Source organism: Glycine max, chromosome 10 (assembly GCF_000004515.6).
Source record: "Glycine max cultivar Williams 82 chromosome 10, Glycine_max_v4.0, whole genome shotgun sequence".
In the NCBI taxonomy this organism is placed as follows: domain Eukaryota; kingdom Viridiplantae; phylum Streptophyta; class Magnoliopsida; order Fabales; family Fabaceae; genus Glycine; species Glycine max.
Window position 1 is genome coordinate 12,722,227 of NC_038246.2, and position 18,904 is coordinate 12,741,130.

At 29.9% G+C, this 18,904-nt stretch overlaps 1 protein-coding gene across 1 annotated transcript; it reads right to left on the reverse strand.

Annotated features, from left to right (window-relative positions):
• Positions 1-462: 462 nt before the first annotated feature.
• Positions 463-4,335, reverse strand: LOC100805931 (cytochrome P450 93A3-like). The gene is made up of 3 exons (XM_006588848.4): positions 3,802-4,335; positions 2,723-3,164; positions 463-1,181 (listed from the first exon to the last, which is right to left on the reverse strand). The coding sequence occupies exons 1-3, from the start codon at positions 4,272-4,274 to the stop codon at positions 567-569; spliced, it is 1,530 nt and encodes a 509-aa protein (XP_006588911.1). The 5' UTR covers positions 4,275-4,335; the 3' UTR covers positions 463-566.
• Between the last annotated feature and the right edge of the window lie 14,569 nt (positions 4,336-18,904).

Below are 18,904 nucleotides of genomic sequence, written 5' to 3' on the forward strand. Positions count from 1 at the left end.
TTGGCAAATTAATAATCTGAAAGTCAGTTGACCAAACTAAGTGAAGACCTAATTAATCAATCTTTTGGTCCTTATACCACAACCATTTTTTGTTTTAGTTCTTATACCTGAAAACTTTACGGTTTTTAATTTATATATATTTTAGTCTATGTTCTTAGTTTTCTAAAACTGTAAAACCATCACAAAATGGAGACATAAGGACTAAGAATATGATTAAAGCGAAAAGTTAGTGTAAATATATTAAGAAGTATATAAAAAAATTCTATAAAAAAACTATATAAAAAGATTAATTAAACATACTTTTTATTTTCCTATACAAAGATGAGCATATAGAGAGAATTAATTAAGAAAATGCTTATTTTCTTTATATCAAAATCAAGACGACATTTCATTATTTATTAACCCAAACAATAAGTTTTCATCTTTGTAATTAAAAATATGATCACCTTCAATTTCTTTTTCTAAAGAAAAAGTGAAAGCTGCTTTATTGGACTATTGGTGATGAGATAGAGAACATATTATTATACACTAAATGCATTCTACCATTAATTTTCTCAAACTATACACTAGAAGGGAAGGTTCATGCGTGGCACAGGGACACAAATCAAAGGATGTGCCCTAGGAAGTGTCATGGCTGGTTTCTCTTCCATGCTAACAGTCCCATCAACCCTAAATTCAAAGCATTGAATCATAGCAGCAACGTTAGTAGGCACAGTCTGAAGTGCAAGTGATGCACCAGGGCACAACCTTCTCCCAGTCCCAAATGGCAATAGTTGGAAATTCTGTCCCCTCACATCAATTTGTTTTTCTTCATTATTGTTCATAAACCTCTCTGGCCTGAACTCAAGAGGGTCCTCCCAAATTTTGGGGTCCCTTCCCATAGACCACAGATTAACAAACACTAAGGACTTTGCTGGAATGTCATAACCACATACATTGCAGCTTTCTGATGATTCTCTCCCTAGCAGTGGCGCTGTAGGGTGAATCCTTAGTGTTTCTTTGACTATGGCTTGTAGGTATGGAAGGTTGGGAAGATCTGATTCTTGTATTAGCCTTTGGTTCCCTGTCACTGAATCTATCTCTTGTCTTGCTTTCTCCATCACATGATGGTTGTTGATTAACTCTGCTAGGGCCCACTCCATGGTTATAGCTGATGTGTCGGTTCCTGCCATATATATGTCCTGCATGTATATAATACCATGCATGTTTTTAAAGAGTTTATTAGGTCATGCATAATAGTGTAAATTAATTAAAATAACATTACTAATTTTTTTATTCATAACAATTAAACTTGTATCAAAGGATTTACAATAATATCAGTATACTAATCAATCAACTTAACTAAAATTTTTAGATAAAAATTACAAATAATTTATGATTGAATAATAATGTAGAAACATTTTATATAGTCTAACATATGATATATGATACAGATCCAACAACAAGTTATGTGATAATTTATATGATATCATATGTTATCTGTATCTCTTTCTTTAATCCTATCGTTTGTTACAATTTAAATTCAAATTTTTTCCCTTTTATCTCTTTCACTTTTTAGTTGTATATTTTGTTATACAAATAAATAATTTTACAAGTATCATTTTTCAACTTATTTTCCCATTTTAAAATTAGATTAATAATCCGTACAAGTTAGGTTACTTTTAAGAAAAACAAGTTATTGGGTGCTCCTCCATTTCCTACGGCCTCGGTCATGGCTGCTGGCATAAAATAATTTGTCTATATACAGAGAGAAAGGGACCCACTAGCTTGTATAATCTTTATAATATAATTATATATGTTGGTGCACCATTGAGAAAGTTAATGAAGGGAAGGGAGACAACGGGCAATCAAACAAAACGTTTCATGGAGTTAAAGAAAGAGATCAATTAATTGTATGTAGATAATAATATTATCCAGCTGTAATGAATAAAATACAATAGAAAAAACACAAGTCTTGCTTGCATATATAACATATCTAGTCCAAGTCTAGTGTGAACAATTCTAGATCTTAAGAAACTTATAATTATAATTTGGGTAAGATAAACATTGAAAAGTAAAAATTAAAAATTATATTATAGAGTCACATGCATGTACCTATGAATTTATACGAACTGATGCAAAGCATCCAAAACAATACCCCCAACAGCTTTATGGGTAGAGAATACAAGCACACAAGCAAGTCCATGTTGAACAACATAAATAGGAAATAAGGTGTTTTCAATCTCTTTATTTTTGTCAATTTTAATTGAATGCTAGTAACAAATTTTCTAATATACTCTTTTTAACACACATTTTTTAATATATTCCTTTTAACACACATTTTCTTAGTAGTTAAAACTTATTAAAAATTAAAAAATCAAGAAAAATTCATTAAATAAAAGATGAGACTCATAAAAATTTATACATTTCAATAAATTTTAATCAATAATAAATTGTGTTGATAACATTTCTTAATTTAATTTAATTTTAACCAATAAATTAAAATTAGTCCTCCAATTTTTTAAAATATATTATTTTAGTCTTCGACTAATTTCATTCATTGGTGACAAAAACACGTTGAAGGGATGAATAGAAAAATACAAGGAATAAAACCTCTTTCTATTACATTATAGGTGTTAAATAATTTTTTGAGTGGCCAAAAATCATTTTCGAAGTTAAAAAAATATCTTGCATAATTATAAATAGAGTATAATATAACTCAAGTCAAAATAGAATTGCTTACCAAGATGAAAGCCTTGACATTCTCTCTAGATAACTTGATCTCCCTGCTCTCATCTTGATGAATTTCCAACAAAATATCTAGCAAATCCCTAATCTCCTCCCCTTCCCCTCTTTCCTTCCTTCTCTCCCTCTCCTCCTCATGCTCCCTTATCACCCTCTCCATCATGCCATCAAACCTCTCCAAAATACCCACAAGCCTCTTCTTTATCCCATGCAAATCCAACCCCTTACACAACCACACAAAATCCGCCACGTTGAACTTCCCCGCCAGCTCAGCAGTGTCCGCCACCATCTTCCTCACGTGCTCCACGTCACCATCGCTCTCGCAACATGTTCGACTCAAAACCATCCTCGATATTACACTGTTGGTCAAAGTCATCAACTCCCCACTAACATCCACGGCCTCATGCGCCTCCCCTTTCGCCCTCAACACGCGCAGAAACCTTGTTAGTTAGAAAATGGAGCAATTATATTAGTAGATTTTAGTGGAGTAATTAGGTTAGTAAAGTCTAGTGAAACATTTAATTAAATTTGACTATTTAGTTAATATTTTTTTGAAATTTATTATAATATTGTTCCTGGCATGGGGATGTACTTTTATATCCAAGCATTTATATTTTCTAAGATTCATGTTTCATGATAAAGAAGTATATTGTACAGCATAAGTAGTGTTTTACGTATAGAAAACAATACTCATGTCCTAATCAAGCCAAAAAAAAAAATCTAAGAAATAAAACAAATTAAAATTTTATAATTATTTTTTAAAAATTTAGATATAATATATATTGGTGGAGTATATATAAGAGTATCCATCATATATATGATTCATATCTACCATAGATTATGACTTTTTTTTTTTATAATAGTAACCATGTTAATGATGCAAATTATCCAATAATGCCTAATTTATGTCATGACTAGTCACTTTTAATTGGTTTTTCCTTCCCTCACTTTATATTATCAAGTCAATCTAATATTTTAATTATTTTCTTTCATTTTGCTGTGCGACTTAATGTACCCGGATGTATGTATGAATAATTAAGGATGCACTATGAAGCAAATTAAAAAATCATTACATACCTCAAAGTTTCTTGCTCCCTCAAGTGCCGGAACTGGTCGAGGGTGCGGCCACCGAGAAGCTCCGACATGCAAATCTTCTTCAAGAACCTCCAGTAGCTTCCGTAGGGCGCGAAGAGGAACCCCTTGGACCCATAGGACAGGTGGTGAACCGCTGCACTCACGAACCGGTTCGAGAAGCTGGGCTCGTGCGTTTTCAGGAACTCCTTCGCGAGTTCCGGGCACGAAACGACCACGGCGGGGACGGAGCCGAGGAAGACTTGCACGGCGGGGCCGTAGCGCGTGGAGAGCGCGTGGAAAGACTGGTGAGGCAGGGCGGAGATGAGATGGAGGTGGCCGATGATGGGGAGGGACCGTGGGCCCGGTGGACGGCGAGGCTTGTGGCGGAGTTTGGTGAGTATGGCTCTAACGGCGATGATGGAGAGTAACCAGAGGAAGAAGAGTTGGAGATAGTCTTGGATGTCAGTTTCAGCCATATCTACGACTTTTGGAATATTATTGCAAAATAATGTGCATGCTCCTGACTTATAAACAAATTAAATAATCAATCAATTATTCATATGAGATTTTGTTAAGAGGTCCGATGTATAATCTTACAGCACTAACCAATCAAGATAGGGGTGTGGGGTTATGGGTAAGTAAGAGCTAGAGACAAATTAAATAATCAACCAATTATTCATATGACATTTTGTTTCGGGTAAATGCTAGAGACAAATTAAATAACCAATCAATTATTCATATGAAATTTTGTTTCGTACTTTTATCATTATTTATGATTTTTTTAAGGGTTTAATTGTATCCATAGTCCTATAAGTATATTCATTGTTTAATTTTAGTTTATCAATTAAACTTTTATATATATATTTTCTCTTCTTTATAACCAAGTTTTCCTCTCCTAATTTTATCTAATAATTAATAGAATTAGCTGGTATGTGGTCAAACCGTGCATGATAAGACTGAGTAAATTAATGTACCAGCTAAAAAAAATATAAAACATTTGAATTATGTAACCTAAAAGGTGCTCTAGCCTCTAGTTATATTATGTTATTGTATGGAATCTACCATTCAATTAAACTGAATCCAATTAGATTTTTGTGGGTCGACTTGAATTAATGAGTTAGATTGATTTTAATTTAATAAATCTAATTAAAATTGGATTAAGATGATAAGTTTAGAATTTTGAATCCAATTAAAACTCAATCCAATCAACATACATTTAAATTACTAATATAAATTTTTTAAACTAAACACACCTCATTCTTAATATAATATACACTGTTTATATTAAGATAATGCATTATTTTATTAATAGTAATGTGAATATATATTTATGATTTATTTACTTTTTGTTTATAGTATAAATAATACAATATTTTATGAATGCTGATTTTTAAAAATATTCATATTATTCTATCAAAAAATATCCTTATTATGTTTGAGTTTGAAGATTTTTTTAACTTTTTTTAAGACTTAAATAGGTGATAATTTATTAATAGCCCAACCTGATAACCAATCCAATTAAAGTTGGATTAGGTTGGTGAAAAAAAAAATTAACCCAATTTAATCTAAGCGAATTAAATTTAATTAAATTATGTTAAAAAATAAACAAAATTTAACTCAACCCAAACTCCTTACACTCCTAATAATTAACATTAAAAAAGTGGGAAAAAGACAAGTCACCTAACAAAAGGATAAAAATATTATAAAAAGTTATGCAAAATTAGTGAAACCCAAAAGGAGAAGTATCTCACTTAATTTGTTTATTTTTTGGGTAAATAGAGATAAGGAAGAAAAGAAGACTAGCAGAAGGAGAATTACAAACGTAAAAAATAGACACTCATGATGGACAACCGCCAACACCATGACATGCATTGTACTACACGATGTAGTGCTGAGGGATATGGAATTGGAATGTGACCCACCCCATAGGAAGTGTGTTTTATCTCAATTGCAATTTACACCCAAAAGTATGAGTCCTCATTTTCGACGAGGAACTGTCATTTATATATAACTAATTATAATAATTATTAGAGAAATTCTAGCAGCACACTCAATTATTAATTATTTAATTTTATGTTACTTTTACAATGTAATTTTATAAAATTTTAATCATCATTTATTGTTAGTGTAGAAATGTTTACGTTGACAATTATTGAAAAAATATATGATTTGTATAATTTTTAAGATAATTATTATAAAGAAAATTTATCATATAAATTAATAATTGGATGATAATATAAAATTATTTATAATATAATAAATATTTTTTTTTCATTTTATAATGACATTTAAGCTTATAAAAAATTGTCTGATGAAGAAGACAAAACATAGGGAAAGGATTTAGTATAGTCACTAAATCCACACTTTCACGTGGCCGGTGATAATTGTTAGATAAAAATTGAACGACTTACATTTTAATGCATATTTTAAGTTTATATTTGTTAAAAATAAGATCAAAGCCGCTTAATCTATGTCATTTTTTTTTATTATTCATAGCCGCTTTAATCTTTGTCTCAGTTACAATTTGGTTTTCAAAAAAAAAAAAAATAGTTTCAATTTGATCACTCCCTCGTGAATGCCTAAAAACATTGACAGCACAAACCTGCAGGTTTCCGAAACTTACAAAAAAAATCCCATTGACTCAACAGGAACCTAGATTCTTAAACTTTCGGGCATCTTTTAATGGTTACAGGTTACTGATGTATAGACGTGACAAAATGAAATGGTTACAGGTTTTCCATTGAACTTTAAATTTTGAACCCAAATTAAATATGAGTTAATTTAGTCTGGTCTGATTATGATTCAATGTGGCTTAGTCTGTAAAAATTCGTCAAAAGTTCTAAAAATTTGAATTTTTAGAAGATTTGAATTTCATTTTAGAGATTCAAACCAAAATTAGGTTTACTATCCGTATCAGACCAGCATGCATTGAATTGGGTTGCCTGTTATTCCACTTTAACTGATGTATATACTATACACTCACTTTTTTTTTTTTTCATTTAACTTTATTTTCTTTTTTTATTATATTTATTACTCTCTATCACCTAGTGCGAAAATCAATTGATAAAGTATTGTCTCAGTTTAAGTAGTCTTTCTGAATCTAAACGCTAAATATGTAACCGCAAAAATTAATGTAAAGATAAGTTTTTTCATTTATAACAGTATTATCAGCTCAGATAAAATTATCTTCTGTAAAAAAAATGCATGTGATCTTTTAAAAAAATATTTATCACATTCTCCTTTTATTTTTCAATATTTTTATTTTCTTATTGATTAAGTCAATTCATTTTAGAGAAAAAAAATTATTACATTCATATAGACCAATTTTTGTATATTATATGATAATTTTATTCAGAGTTATAAGATTGACATAAAATGAAAATTAACGATAAGAAGGAATAGAGATTGTAAGTTTGAATTTTCTCATTAATATTTTAACAAATCAACCATTAATATTGACGGATAAAAAGTATAATCCAACTTTATTATTTTTTAAATGAATTGAAAATCTTAGTTATAACTTATAAGTGATAAAATACCCACCATATATTAATTTCTATATTCTATATGAATATTTGTCATGGTTCCTGACGGGAACGTGTGTGGGTGCGTAAAATTAACTGGAATCAAATACAAATAAATTATCTATCTACAAATGATACGACGTGGATGCCGTATTCACCAAATATAAAATACACATCAGTACACAAGTTAATCGTTATTTCCATTGACAACTAGCTCCTATTGGCTATTATACTGTCAGGTTTGATATTTGCATACCGTAATTCTCTTTCTTATAAAAGAAAATAAAAACATTAATGATAGGTTATAATGTTTTTTATTTAATCTGTAATTACTAATAATAAAGAGAATATTCTCATTTGGTGACATTTTATTGAATAATTTTATCCTTAAATCACTTTTTAAATTTTCAAAATTTTCTTCTAAACTATAATACCTTCCCACTACATTTATATTTTTAGTTTTTTTATTCTATCACTTTTTTATTAATTGTATTTAACTTCTGTGTTTTTATATTTATTATTTAAAAAATTTAGAGACACACTTCGACCAGTATTTATAAAGGAAACAAAAAACAATCTGATGAATATATATAAACAATTTTGATAAGTATTAGTGTTCTTTAGTTAAATGTTCTATTAAAACATAATTGATTTTAAAAAATTTCATTTTTAATTAATACTTTTTTAATTTTAATTTCTTAATTTATTTTATTTACTTGTTATAAATTTATTTTTAGTTAAATTAAAATAGTGTAGGAGAAAATACTTGTTTATGATAAACAAAATTCTCCTAAATAAATATTTTTAGTGTCCCACGACACTACCTCATCAAAGGGCTTATTATGTAGACACAAATTGCCAATACGCGGTCATAGTTATCCGTTCCGAATATTCCCATGGCTATTATTTTTTAACACAACTTCTTGAATAAGTTCTTTTTTTTTAGGAAAGAAAACTTATTCAATGTCATTCATAATAGTTTTAAAGATATATCTTCTAGAAGTCTTAACTAGGTTATGGGCTACTTGATTGGTTTGAATAAGTTAATTGACTAGAAGTAATATATTTTTTTAAGTTAAAATAGATAATACACAATTAATATTTATTTCAGAATAATAGCACATCTGATTCAATATTATTAATTAAGATTACTAGTCCGTGTCTGTGTGTCGCATGTCGATATATCTCTTAAATATGTATAGAAAATTAAATAATGGACTATGAATTATTAAACAAACATTTTAATTTTGGATAAACACTAAATCTTCATATTTTATCTTCTCAATGTATTTTTTAGAAAATAAGTTACTAGACTATAATTTTTAGTACTTAGCTGTTTAAATTCGAACCAATCTAAAATAAAAATTAAAATTTGCTCAACAATAAATAAAAAAAATCAAATTAAGCTGACAATTTTTGAATTCGCGTGGGTATTTTGTGATCAGATTCATCAGTTTAGTTTGATTTGTGGTTTATACTTTTGAAATTGACCCAAATCAAATCAAAATCATAATATTTATACAAATGTTATGTGTTTTATATGTATATTATTTGAATTTTATAACATTTCATACAATTATGTATTAGCTAATAGGTACCAATGTATAAGGGTCCATAAATTCAAAACCCGCTAATGTATGTATAAATAATTATGGGAATGAGAATATTGAGGTGAGATGACACTGTTCATTCTCATTTAATATTCTAATTTATTACTCTTGATCGATATTTTATTTGAGCATTGAAGTACCTTTTACATATACCTCATCATTTTGAACTATCGAACACTTGGTAAAGAGAGAAGACCTTGAAGAAGAAGCAAGGAGAAAAGTTACTTGTCTATCCTTGTGTAGGTACAATTTTAAATTTAGAAAGTGAGAGTAATCAATATGATATTTGTTTTGTTTAAAAAACACTATTTGAAAGCCACTTTGAGTTTTTTATTTACTAATTTGAGTCAAACCAAATAATTACATTAAGAAAATAGTTTTTAAGAGTTTGTTGGTGTGAAAATTGATATTGATTAGCTTTGGAAAATGGTTAACGAGTTGATTTTCTTTAAGCGACCAACTCAAGGAATGGATTCTATTTCTTAATTTTGTTCCTAGCTAGTCCACTTTGAAAGAGCTTTCAAGGAGTTTTTAAAATGAAATTTCTATGCTACCTTATTACTCATGAAATTGCAGTAAATAAAAGAAATAAAAAAAAAGTTGTAAATAGAGCAATAAATAAAAGATAAATGATTGAAAAAGACAAATTTAATTGATTTGGTTGAGAACCTATTTTACATCATGGTTTTTTTTTTGTTGCTAATTATAATGTTTTCTAAACAGCTACAAGCATGAATCATTTTATGAGTACTACAACCATTTTTTTTATAACTACCCTTGTTTGGCAGTTATGGGTGCATGCTTCCATCATGCATGGAAATTGTCCTTGGGCATTTTCTCATGTTGTTTTTTTTTACCTCTGATTATGCAGTCCATGTGCAGACAAACAACTGTTATTTTCTATTACCCACTTTTTTTCTTTTTTCTTTTTAGGAAATCATGGTTATCCCCAACTATTTTTTTATAAGAATTTATCATTAGAAAAATTATACATAAGTGCTATCATATAAATATTAGTATTTATCTAATTTTAATCATTCTATGAAATGTGTGTGTGGAAAATAAAAATATTTTTTTGATAAAAAATTATCATAAAAAGACTATACAATTAAAGTGCTTTCATACAAATAATGGTATGTATCTATTTTTTTTATATTAGTGTATGGGTGCACATTTGTGTGTGTATTCAAGCTATTCACTAATTATAACCATTATTGTTGGGCTTGTAAAACTTGAAGTATGTTTGTCTCAAGCCATATTAAATTATTTTCAGGAATATGAACTTGGTAACGTAACATTCTCATGTTTAATATAAGTTATAAAAAGTTATTCTCATGTGTTGTTTATTCCTAGAAGTATATATTACACATGGGAATGAAAGTTATTTTCTAACATAATTTCTTACTTCCTCTTATTCTACTTATTTTATTATATATATTTTTGAATTGAAATTAAATTAAATTATTCCAAACAATGATAAGTGGTTATCAAACATCTTTTGCGTTGTAACATCCTAGAAGATATTATTCTTAGACGTACATTCTAGTTATCAAAATGAATAATGTAAACATATACGATATTATTATTCTAGAGTATCAATGTTAAAATGGTCTACATTATTCCCAGGTAATTACATCATATACATAAAAAGGTAGTTCCCATGTGGGGACCATATATACTAAAAGAATATACAAAACATAATATCCGCTGGGCCTTTTGTCTTCATCCATCAAACCTATTTATTCTGGAACATAAACATTAAACTAATTAGACAGGGTCTCGGTGAGTGCTAAGCATGCAAAAATATTATTTATGATATTATAATGTTGAAAAATCTACTGATGTGGCTAACAGTTTTAGAAATGCGATTTATGACAGTTGTAAACTCCTGAAATCTAGATTAGCATGCAATGTTTTAAAATACATTTTGGAGAGATTTTCAACCCAAAAAATCCAATTAAGCAAAATACAAAGAAATGATAGAAACTTACTCTCACTTCCAATACCCGATTCAATTTCTCAGTCTTCAAAATCTCTTCCTTATTTGCTATCAACCTCCTCACCACTATTCTTACTTCAATAAACTCCATTAAATAGCCTCCTCGTTTGTCACTTTCATTTCTCCTCCAATTCCACCCCCAAGTTTTTTTTGCTCTCTTTCTTCTCCTTATCATGTTCACTTTGAAGTTAGGTGGCTACTACCACAACCACGAGGTTCCATCTCATCTTCTCCATGCATGTCTCTCTTTCTCCAACTTGCTTTTTCTCTTGCCCACTCTCTTTTCAAGTCTCCTTCTCATGCTATTTTTCTCTCCCTCCCCTGCTCCTCATCATGTTGTCATGATGACGGTTTTTCTTGTTTTGGAACTTAGGCATGATAACTTGTAACTAGAATGTGGAAACATAGTGTTTGATTTGCTTTACTTAACTTAGGGGGTTTAAAATTGCTTAAATAAACATCTTAAAATATTACTAGATAACCAAAATTTTGGGAGTTTGAAAATGTCATAAATTGTATTTCTAAAACTATCAGGCAATTTTGTGGACCATTATTATTTATTTCAAAATTAGATGACCAGAAAATCACTTAAATTCAAGCGACTAAAAAAATCACTTTTCAATTTGCGGGACCAGAAAAATTATTTTTAAATTTAGGGGACCATGTGAGAGAAATCATGTCAAGAACAACACATACTTTATATGAATTTAGAACATCAATAATATTTTAAGTATGATTACTTAATTGTTGAAGACATGATCGGTTGTATCAGAATAATCTGCATTGCACGAGTTCTTGAAACCAGGAAGCCAAGTCTTCCTTTACCTAATGATCACAGGCTCCAAATACTATGATTTTCAATGGAACAAATCCTAGTGAGCAATTGAATGTCGTGATGGCAAAGAAGGCCTAGTCACACTAGTTATTAACCATAGGCACCTCCCATCATGGGCCTAGTGGTTAGACCCACATTGTTTTCCACTCTGATTAGAATTAGGTGTCTAAAGGTCATACGTGAGCTTAACTATCATCAAATGAATCATAACATTAATCCTTTTTCATAAAGGAAAACATTACAACTGATTGTAACCCACATAAATTCATAGGAAAATTCTAACAGATCAAATTTTTTTTTTTGAATTTGGAAAACCAAAAAAGAAACTTGATCCAAATTTGAGGAACCAAAATCATTTAAGCCAAATAGTTTTAAAAGAAAATTTCTACATCATATAATTAATTACACATGTGTATCATTGACATTGACATTATTAACCATGTTAGCAATGAGTCTATCACCATTAGTAATGAGGAATCAAAAATAACATTTGACAAACTATTTAGGGATTAAGAAAAATAATTTTTAATTTGAAGAACAAAAACAAAAAAATATTCAAATTTGAGGGATCAAAACCTTATTTAAGATTTTTTTTTAAATTAAAAAAAATTAAGAAATTAATGAATCGATTTGAATAATTCACGAATAGTTCAACTCATTTACACCTCATAAAGAACAACCAATTAAAGAAAAGAAAGAAGAAAATAAAATAAAAAGAAAGAAGCAACAATCTTAATTGATAGTATGATAATTGAAAATCCAATCCTTCTGGGATTCATACTTATTCTTATTTTTAATTTGAGTGATAGCAAGAACTAGTATTTATCATGACACAAAGGGAATGACATGAGTCTTGGTTTTGGGACCAATCAAGGGTTCAACTCTTGAAAGAATAAATGAAGGTCCCTCCACTACTAAAAAAAACTTCTTCTAAGTCGGTTATTAGAGATATTCGACGACGGTTATTAATCGTCGTCGTAGGCAACATCGTAGTTATGACGTTTCCGTAAAAAATCGTCTCAGAAAAATGTATCATTCTAAAACGGTTTTTAATTAAGAATTGTATTAGAATATATACTTTCTAAGACTGTTTTTCAAATATCCTTCTTAGAATGTCTTATTTTTTAAAATAAATATAAAGTTTTAATAAAATAATAAAAGAAGGAAAATTCTATTAAGATAGTAGGTAAGGTTAATAATAAAATTTCTACTCCCAAAAATCTACCAAATGTTAGAAATAGTAACAACTAATAAAATTATGAATGATTGGTTGTACCTGCAACATCTTATAAGTTGTGCATGATTCTTCATTCTATGTCGTTTTTAAGGTATCTGTCATTCTCTTTGGATCACTCCTATGCAAAAATTGAAGAAAAGGAGTTAAGCAAGACTTTATTGGTTATCAACTAATAAAAGAACATAACATTTCTACTTGATGCCCTTGTAGCAAAAAATTATTCCATGGATGATTTGAAATGCATATGAAAAAACTTAAACTAAATATGTGATATCTTAATATCAGAACTCATTAATTGATGTCCCTTTAGTCGATTCAAAACTAAATAAATAATAATATTATGCCAATAAATAACTAATAAATACAACTCCATTCAAACTCAAAGAAATATATATCAGTAATATACAATGTGAGTGAAGCAAATCATCTGATAAAGTGGATCGCCTGCGATTTCATACTGCATTTGAGATCCAACAACAACTGGGATTTGTGTATTAGCATGAAAATCAACTATGTCATTAGCCTACATGAGAAAAGATAATTTTAATATTAACTCTTTGGCCTTGACTTCAAATTAGATACAATTTTTTTTACTAGATTAAAAAGGCATAAGTTTAACATTTAAATATCTATTTGGAGGTCAGCACAACATTAATAACATTCAAGCAAAATAAGATTGATTAGGCAGGCTTAACTTAAATCCATAATTGAAGAACATAATACAAACAAAAAAAGCAACAATAGAGTTAAAGAAATTACACAAACCAATTAACTTACCATTATGATGTATAATTTATAACGGACGTCATTCATTCCCTTCTATAATTTCTCATTATTATAGTTAAAGAAATATTAAGTGAATTACACAAATGGGTTCACCAATAATTCTCATTATTGCCTAAAGTATCAAATAGGGACCCCAACCTGCCGGTCTGAGCAGATTTAATGCTTGAATTATATTCCTTGAAATTACAACATAAAAAATTATGTAAGGTGAGCTGGAAGAACTGGTAATGTGTTGTAGAAGGATGTTGAAGTGGAAAAGAAAAGAAAATAAAATTAGAAGCAAACCATTTAGTTGAGTTGCGGCAATCAAAATTCTTTATTGTATCTTCCAATTCAAGTGCCTCCAATACATAAGTCATATATCCACTGCGCAAGCAACAAAATCACAAAATGTTTGGGTATTTGTGAGAATTTAGGAAACTTCTAAGAAACCTAAGAGCTACAACTAAATCATGAAGCTACCACATATATCTAGTTACTAATGTTTTAAATCTTGGATAGTGGAGCATAGCATAGCGGCCGGCCGAAAAACTACTATAGCAAGATGGCCACTATTTTGAATTTTTATTATTACTATTATAATTTATTTTATTATATTATATTATGCATTAAATAATGTATTACATTTTTATTACAATTATTTTTAAGTTTATTATATATTACAATTATGTATAATTTATGATATATTATATTATGTTATGTTTTATTTAGTTTTTATCACTATTATTTAGTTTTTTATGTTTTATGTTATGCTTTAAATAGTTTATATTTTCATTACTATTATTAGTTAGTTTATTATATTATATGTTATGCTTTAAATAATTTATTATATTTTTATTACTATTATTAGCTACTTTTATATTATATGTTATGCTTTTAATAGTTTATTATATTTTTATAACTATTATTTTTTAGTTTATTGTATTTTGCATTAATAATATTATTTAGTTTATTTTTTTATCAGATATTATTTAATCTAGGCAAAATTGTATTTTTGGTCCTCCAATTTGTCTCCAATTTCGGTTTTGGTTCCCCTTTAAAATTATTGACGAATTTTGTTATCCTATTTTATCTAATCACGCAATTTTGGTCCCCCAATCCAAAATTGGACGTTGAGTGTTACAAAGGAATGTTGACCGCCACATGTCACGTTCTTATTGACTGTCACGTATCATGTTCTGGTTGGCCAATGACAATAACAATGCATTTCATCTTCCATGGATTCGACATCCAATGAGAACATGACACATGACAGTCATCATCCAATAAGAACGTGACACGTGACAGTCAACATTCCTTTGTAACCGTCAACATCCAATTCTGGATTGGAGGACCAAGATTGCGTGATTAGATAAAATAGGAGGACAAAATTCGTCAATAATTTTAAAGGGGGACCAAAATCGAAATTGGAGACAAATTGGGGAACCAAAAATGCAATTTTGCCTTTAATCTATTCAGTCATCATCCAATAAGAACGTGACACGTGACAGTCATCATCCAATAAGAACGTGACACGTGACAGTCAACATTCCTTTATAACTGTCAACATCCAATTCTGGATTGGAGGACCAAGTGATCGAGGCCGTACCCGAATCAAATAAACATGAAAATGCAGTAACTAGGAAGTGATCCTAGGTTGTTTCCCAACGAGCAGTGACAAACCAAATGTTCATAATATACTTACAGTAACAGTAACGATTGGGGGTGGGGGGGGTTTGTTTGTTTTGTGATTAAAGAGCAGAACAAGTAAACTGAAATTCGAAACTACTAATATTAAAAACGGGTTGTTTCCTCTGATTCAGAAGCCATTCTCTTATCCTGGGTTAGAGAATTCGTCCCTAACAGTCAACCACTTAATCCAACCCTATTTCAATTTACTAAGCGAAAATCAACTTAGAGTTTTCAATACGTGATTAGGCACCACATACACCAGTTAGCCCTTCGTCCATTAAGCATGAACGCAAGTTAGGCTCAGAGGCAATTAATCGAACACGAAGCGTGCACTGATTAATATTCACGAATTTGGGATACTGGTGAAGGGAGAACTGCCAGGAAACCACATTACAAGCGAAACCTCAAAGAGAGTTGGGCTTCGTCCTCAAAAGGAAACAACACCAGAAAATCTAGCCTTCCATGGATTCAAACAGAAAACGCAATTGAAACATGAAGCAGAAACGTAAATGAACGGAAACGTAAATGAACAGAAATGTAAAATGGAACAGAAACGTAAATGAGAGTAGAAGGAGAAGCAAGAACGAAATTGTAATTAGAAGCAGAAAACGTAAAATTGCATTACGAACTCAGAAACGTCAAAACAGAAAAACGAAAACCCTAAAAACAAAGCTCTCAATAATGAATAGCATAACAGAATAGAATGCCCTGCACGAATCCCAAGGCAGCTATTTAAAAAAAAGTCACTAGGCCCTATTACAATACTCTGGCCCAAAACGAAATAAACACTGAACAACATAAAATAAAATTGCGAAATTTCCTAATTAGAAATTAACTAAGGTAAGCGCTGCTTTATTTGCCCTCTTCAAGTCCACAACCAAAATCCGGATTAAGCCCAATGTTTCATTAATTCCTGAAATTAGATTAAAAACATCAAATTAGCTAATTGAGCCCAAATAATAAAACTGCCTAATTAATTGACAATTAAGACCAATCAATAATTAAAATGGTGCAAAAAGGGTTTAGAAAATAGAAGAAAATGATGGCACATCACCAAGATTGCGTGATTAGATAAAATAGGAGGACAAAATTCGTCAATAATTTCAAAGGGGGACCAAAATCGAAATTGGAGACAAATTGGGGAACCAAAAATGCAATTTTGCCTTTAATCTATTAATTTTATATTATATACCATGGTTATTTAAAAACAGACAAAAAAGAGAGAAGCTAAACTAGACTAAAAATAAAGGCCCAACAAACTAAAAAAAAAGAAAAAAAAAACAGATAAAAAGTGTTTGGACAGGCAAGAATAGTCCCACTTACATGTACAATTTAAAGTTGTAATTTTTTGTCCCATGAGCCTATATCTCTCTGGTGGGACATTTGCTTGCAAGTTTCGGACAGAGGATTCAACACTCCTATTCCCTCCTTGAACCCATTAGTGGAATCCATAGGCACTGCTGCCAATCTAATGGTAGGGCCTCCCTAGGTCCTACTAGGAACTAGTATCCAAAATTTAAGTTTCATGGTGTTTGTTTATTGTCTTGGATACTGTATATACATTATGGCTTTGTCATTACAAAATATGCTTGCTTTGGTAGAATATAACATGCCAACACCTATTCATTTTGTTAAGGTAGACTATAACATATATAGTTGTCTTCCTTTGAATGAGAATGTCTTTTGCTATTAATCGGAATCTCATTAGCATATTTTTCAAACTTGACACACACACACACACACACACGCACGCACCGATGATATAGGATTTACGTTGGTAGACCTAAAGAAACTTGGTTACCACAATGACCCTTTCATCATGGCAGAACAAGCTAGACAAGTATTTTACGTGCAAGACCCTTGTGATGAAAGGTGGTGCATGGTTCTACAGGGCAAAACAATTGGTGTTAATGTGGAAGATGATGATTCATACATGGACACCTATGTTAGTCCGCTGTCCACACAAATCACTCCTAACATTGTTGGAGAAGAAGAAGCTGACGACGTTCATGCTAACTGTAATGATCATGATGAAGGAGAATTAATTAACATCGTCTAATGTAATTTTCTATTTATATATTTCATTTTGCTACATTCATTTGCTAGATTTTGCTACATAAGTCATATAATTTATTGAGGTGAAATCTGAAGACCAATGTATTTATCGCATTAAGTTGAATTGGACTAATGCTGCAATTATTACAATTTTTGAAAATTTTCACATTAAGTTACATAACCTATTAACATATTTTTGAGATTGATTAATATTTAATCCACATTTATATTTGATGATTGTTTTTGTGATTGGTTTACTAATTGCGTTATTGAAAACATGAATATATTTGATGAAAGCTTTGAAAATGGAACTTATGCCATTTCATATTTTTGTATTCAGTGGATCTCATCAATTGTTTTCTGGAGAAAGAGAGCTCACCAAAGCAAGTAAGTCACAACTACACTTTTTTTTATTCTATTTAGTGTATACATCTTTCTTTGTGTGTGTGTATTTTTTATTATTTCAGATAAAATGAAATACTGCATGCAAACAAAATTAACTTCATAGTTTCAAACTTTCAATATCACAAAATTAACGCTTCTATAAGTTGTTTCAATAATATGAGTTCACATGTAACGAGTCATGGTTTGGTATTCAGCTTTACTACTTCCTCCTGCACATTTTGTTCCTTGCTTTTCCATGAAATGAGGTTCAATATCACAAAATGGAACTGGTTCACCACACCAACAGAAAAAGAGATATCTGATCTTGTTACAATAAAAAAGTTCAACTTTCCCACCAATCTCTGATATTCGCTTGCGATATGGCAATTCAAGACTTTGACTAACCAAACTTAATTCCTAGAAAGTATTTCAATTGAAGTAAGTCTTTTGTTTCAAAGTGGCGAAATATATGCTCCTTCAAATGTTGAATCCCAATATGATCATTCCCTATGATGACGATGATGATGATATCATCAAAAAGTATACTCACCATCCCCCCACATTTTGAAATCTGACTTATTATATTCAAGGAAACTAAAAAAGCATTTCATTTCCATGATCCATCTTAGATGAGTCCATGCAACTCCAATTAAGACCATAGGTTCTAACTTCTATTTTCTAAACTTGAACAAATGTGTACAATTTTTCCCATACATGTGCTATTGCAGGCTATGTATTGATGATTCATGATTGTAAACATACATTGACTTACTCTAATAAGTCGTAGGCCAGCAAGAACCTATTTAATCATTTTTAGAAGTATGCAAAGCACTGAGAGCACAATAAAAGCTTATATAACCTATTATGACCTATTTAAAAATCTAATAAAATTTCTGGAAGCTACAAAACAATTTAACATAAAATAAAAGCTAAAGAAATCATTGCTAAAGAAATGTACTTTATAACTTCTAAGTTGAGCATGTGAAATTGTACCAATGATAGACA

Excerpts from the sequence above, each read along its gene's own strand:
- LOC100805931 (XM_006588848.4), bottom strand. The coding sequence starts at position 4,274 with ATGGCTGAAACTGACATCCAAGACTATCTCCAACTCTTCTTCCTCTGG. Across the intron at positions 3,165-3,801 it reads AGGGAGCAAGAAACTTTGAG|GTTTCTGCGCGTGTTGAGGG; the intron begins GTATGTAATGAT and ends CTAACTAACAAG. Across the intron at positions 1,182-2,722 it reads ATGTCAAGGCTTTCATCTTG|GACATATATATGGCAGGAAC; the intron begins GTAAGCAATTCT and ends ATATACATGCAG.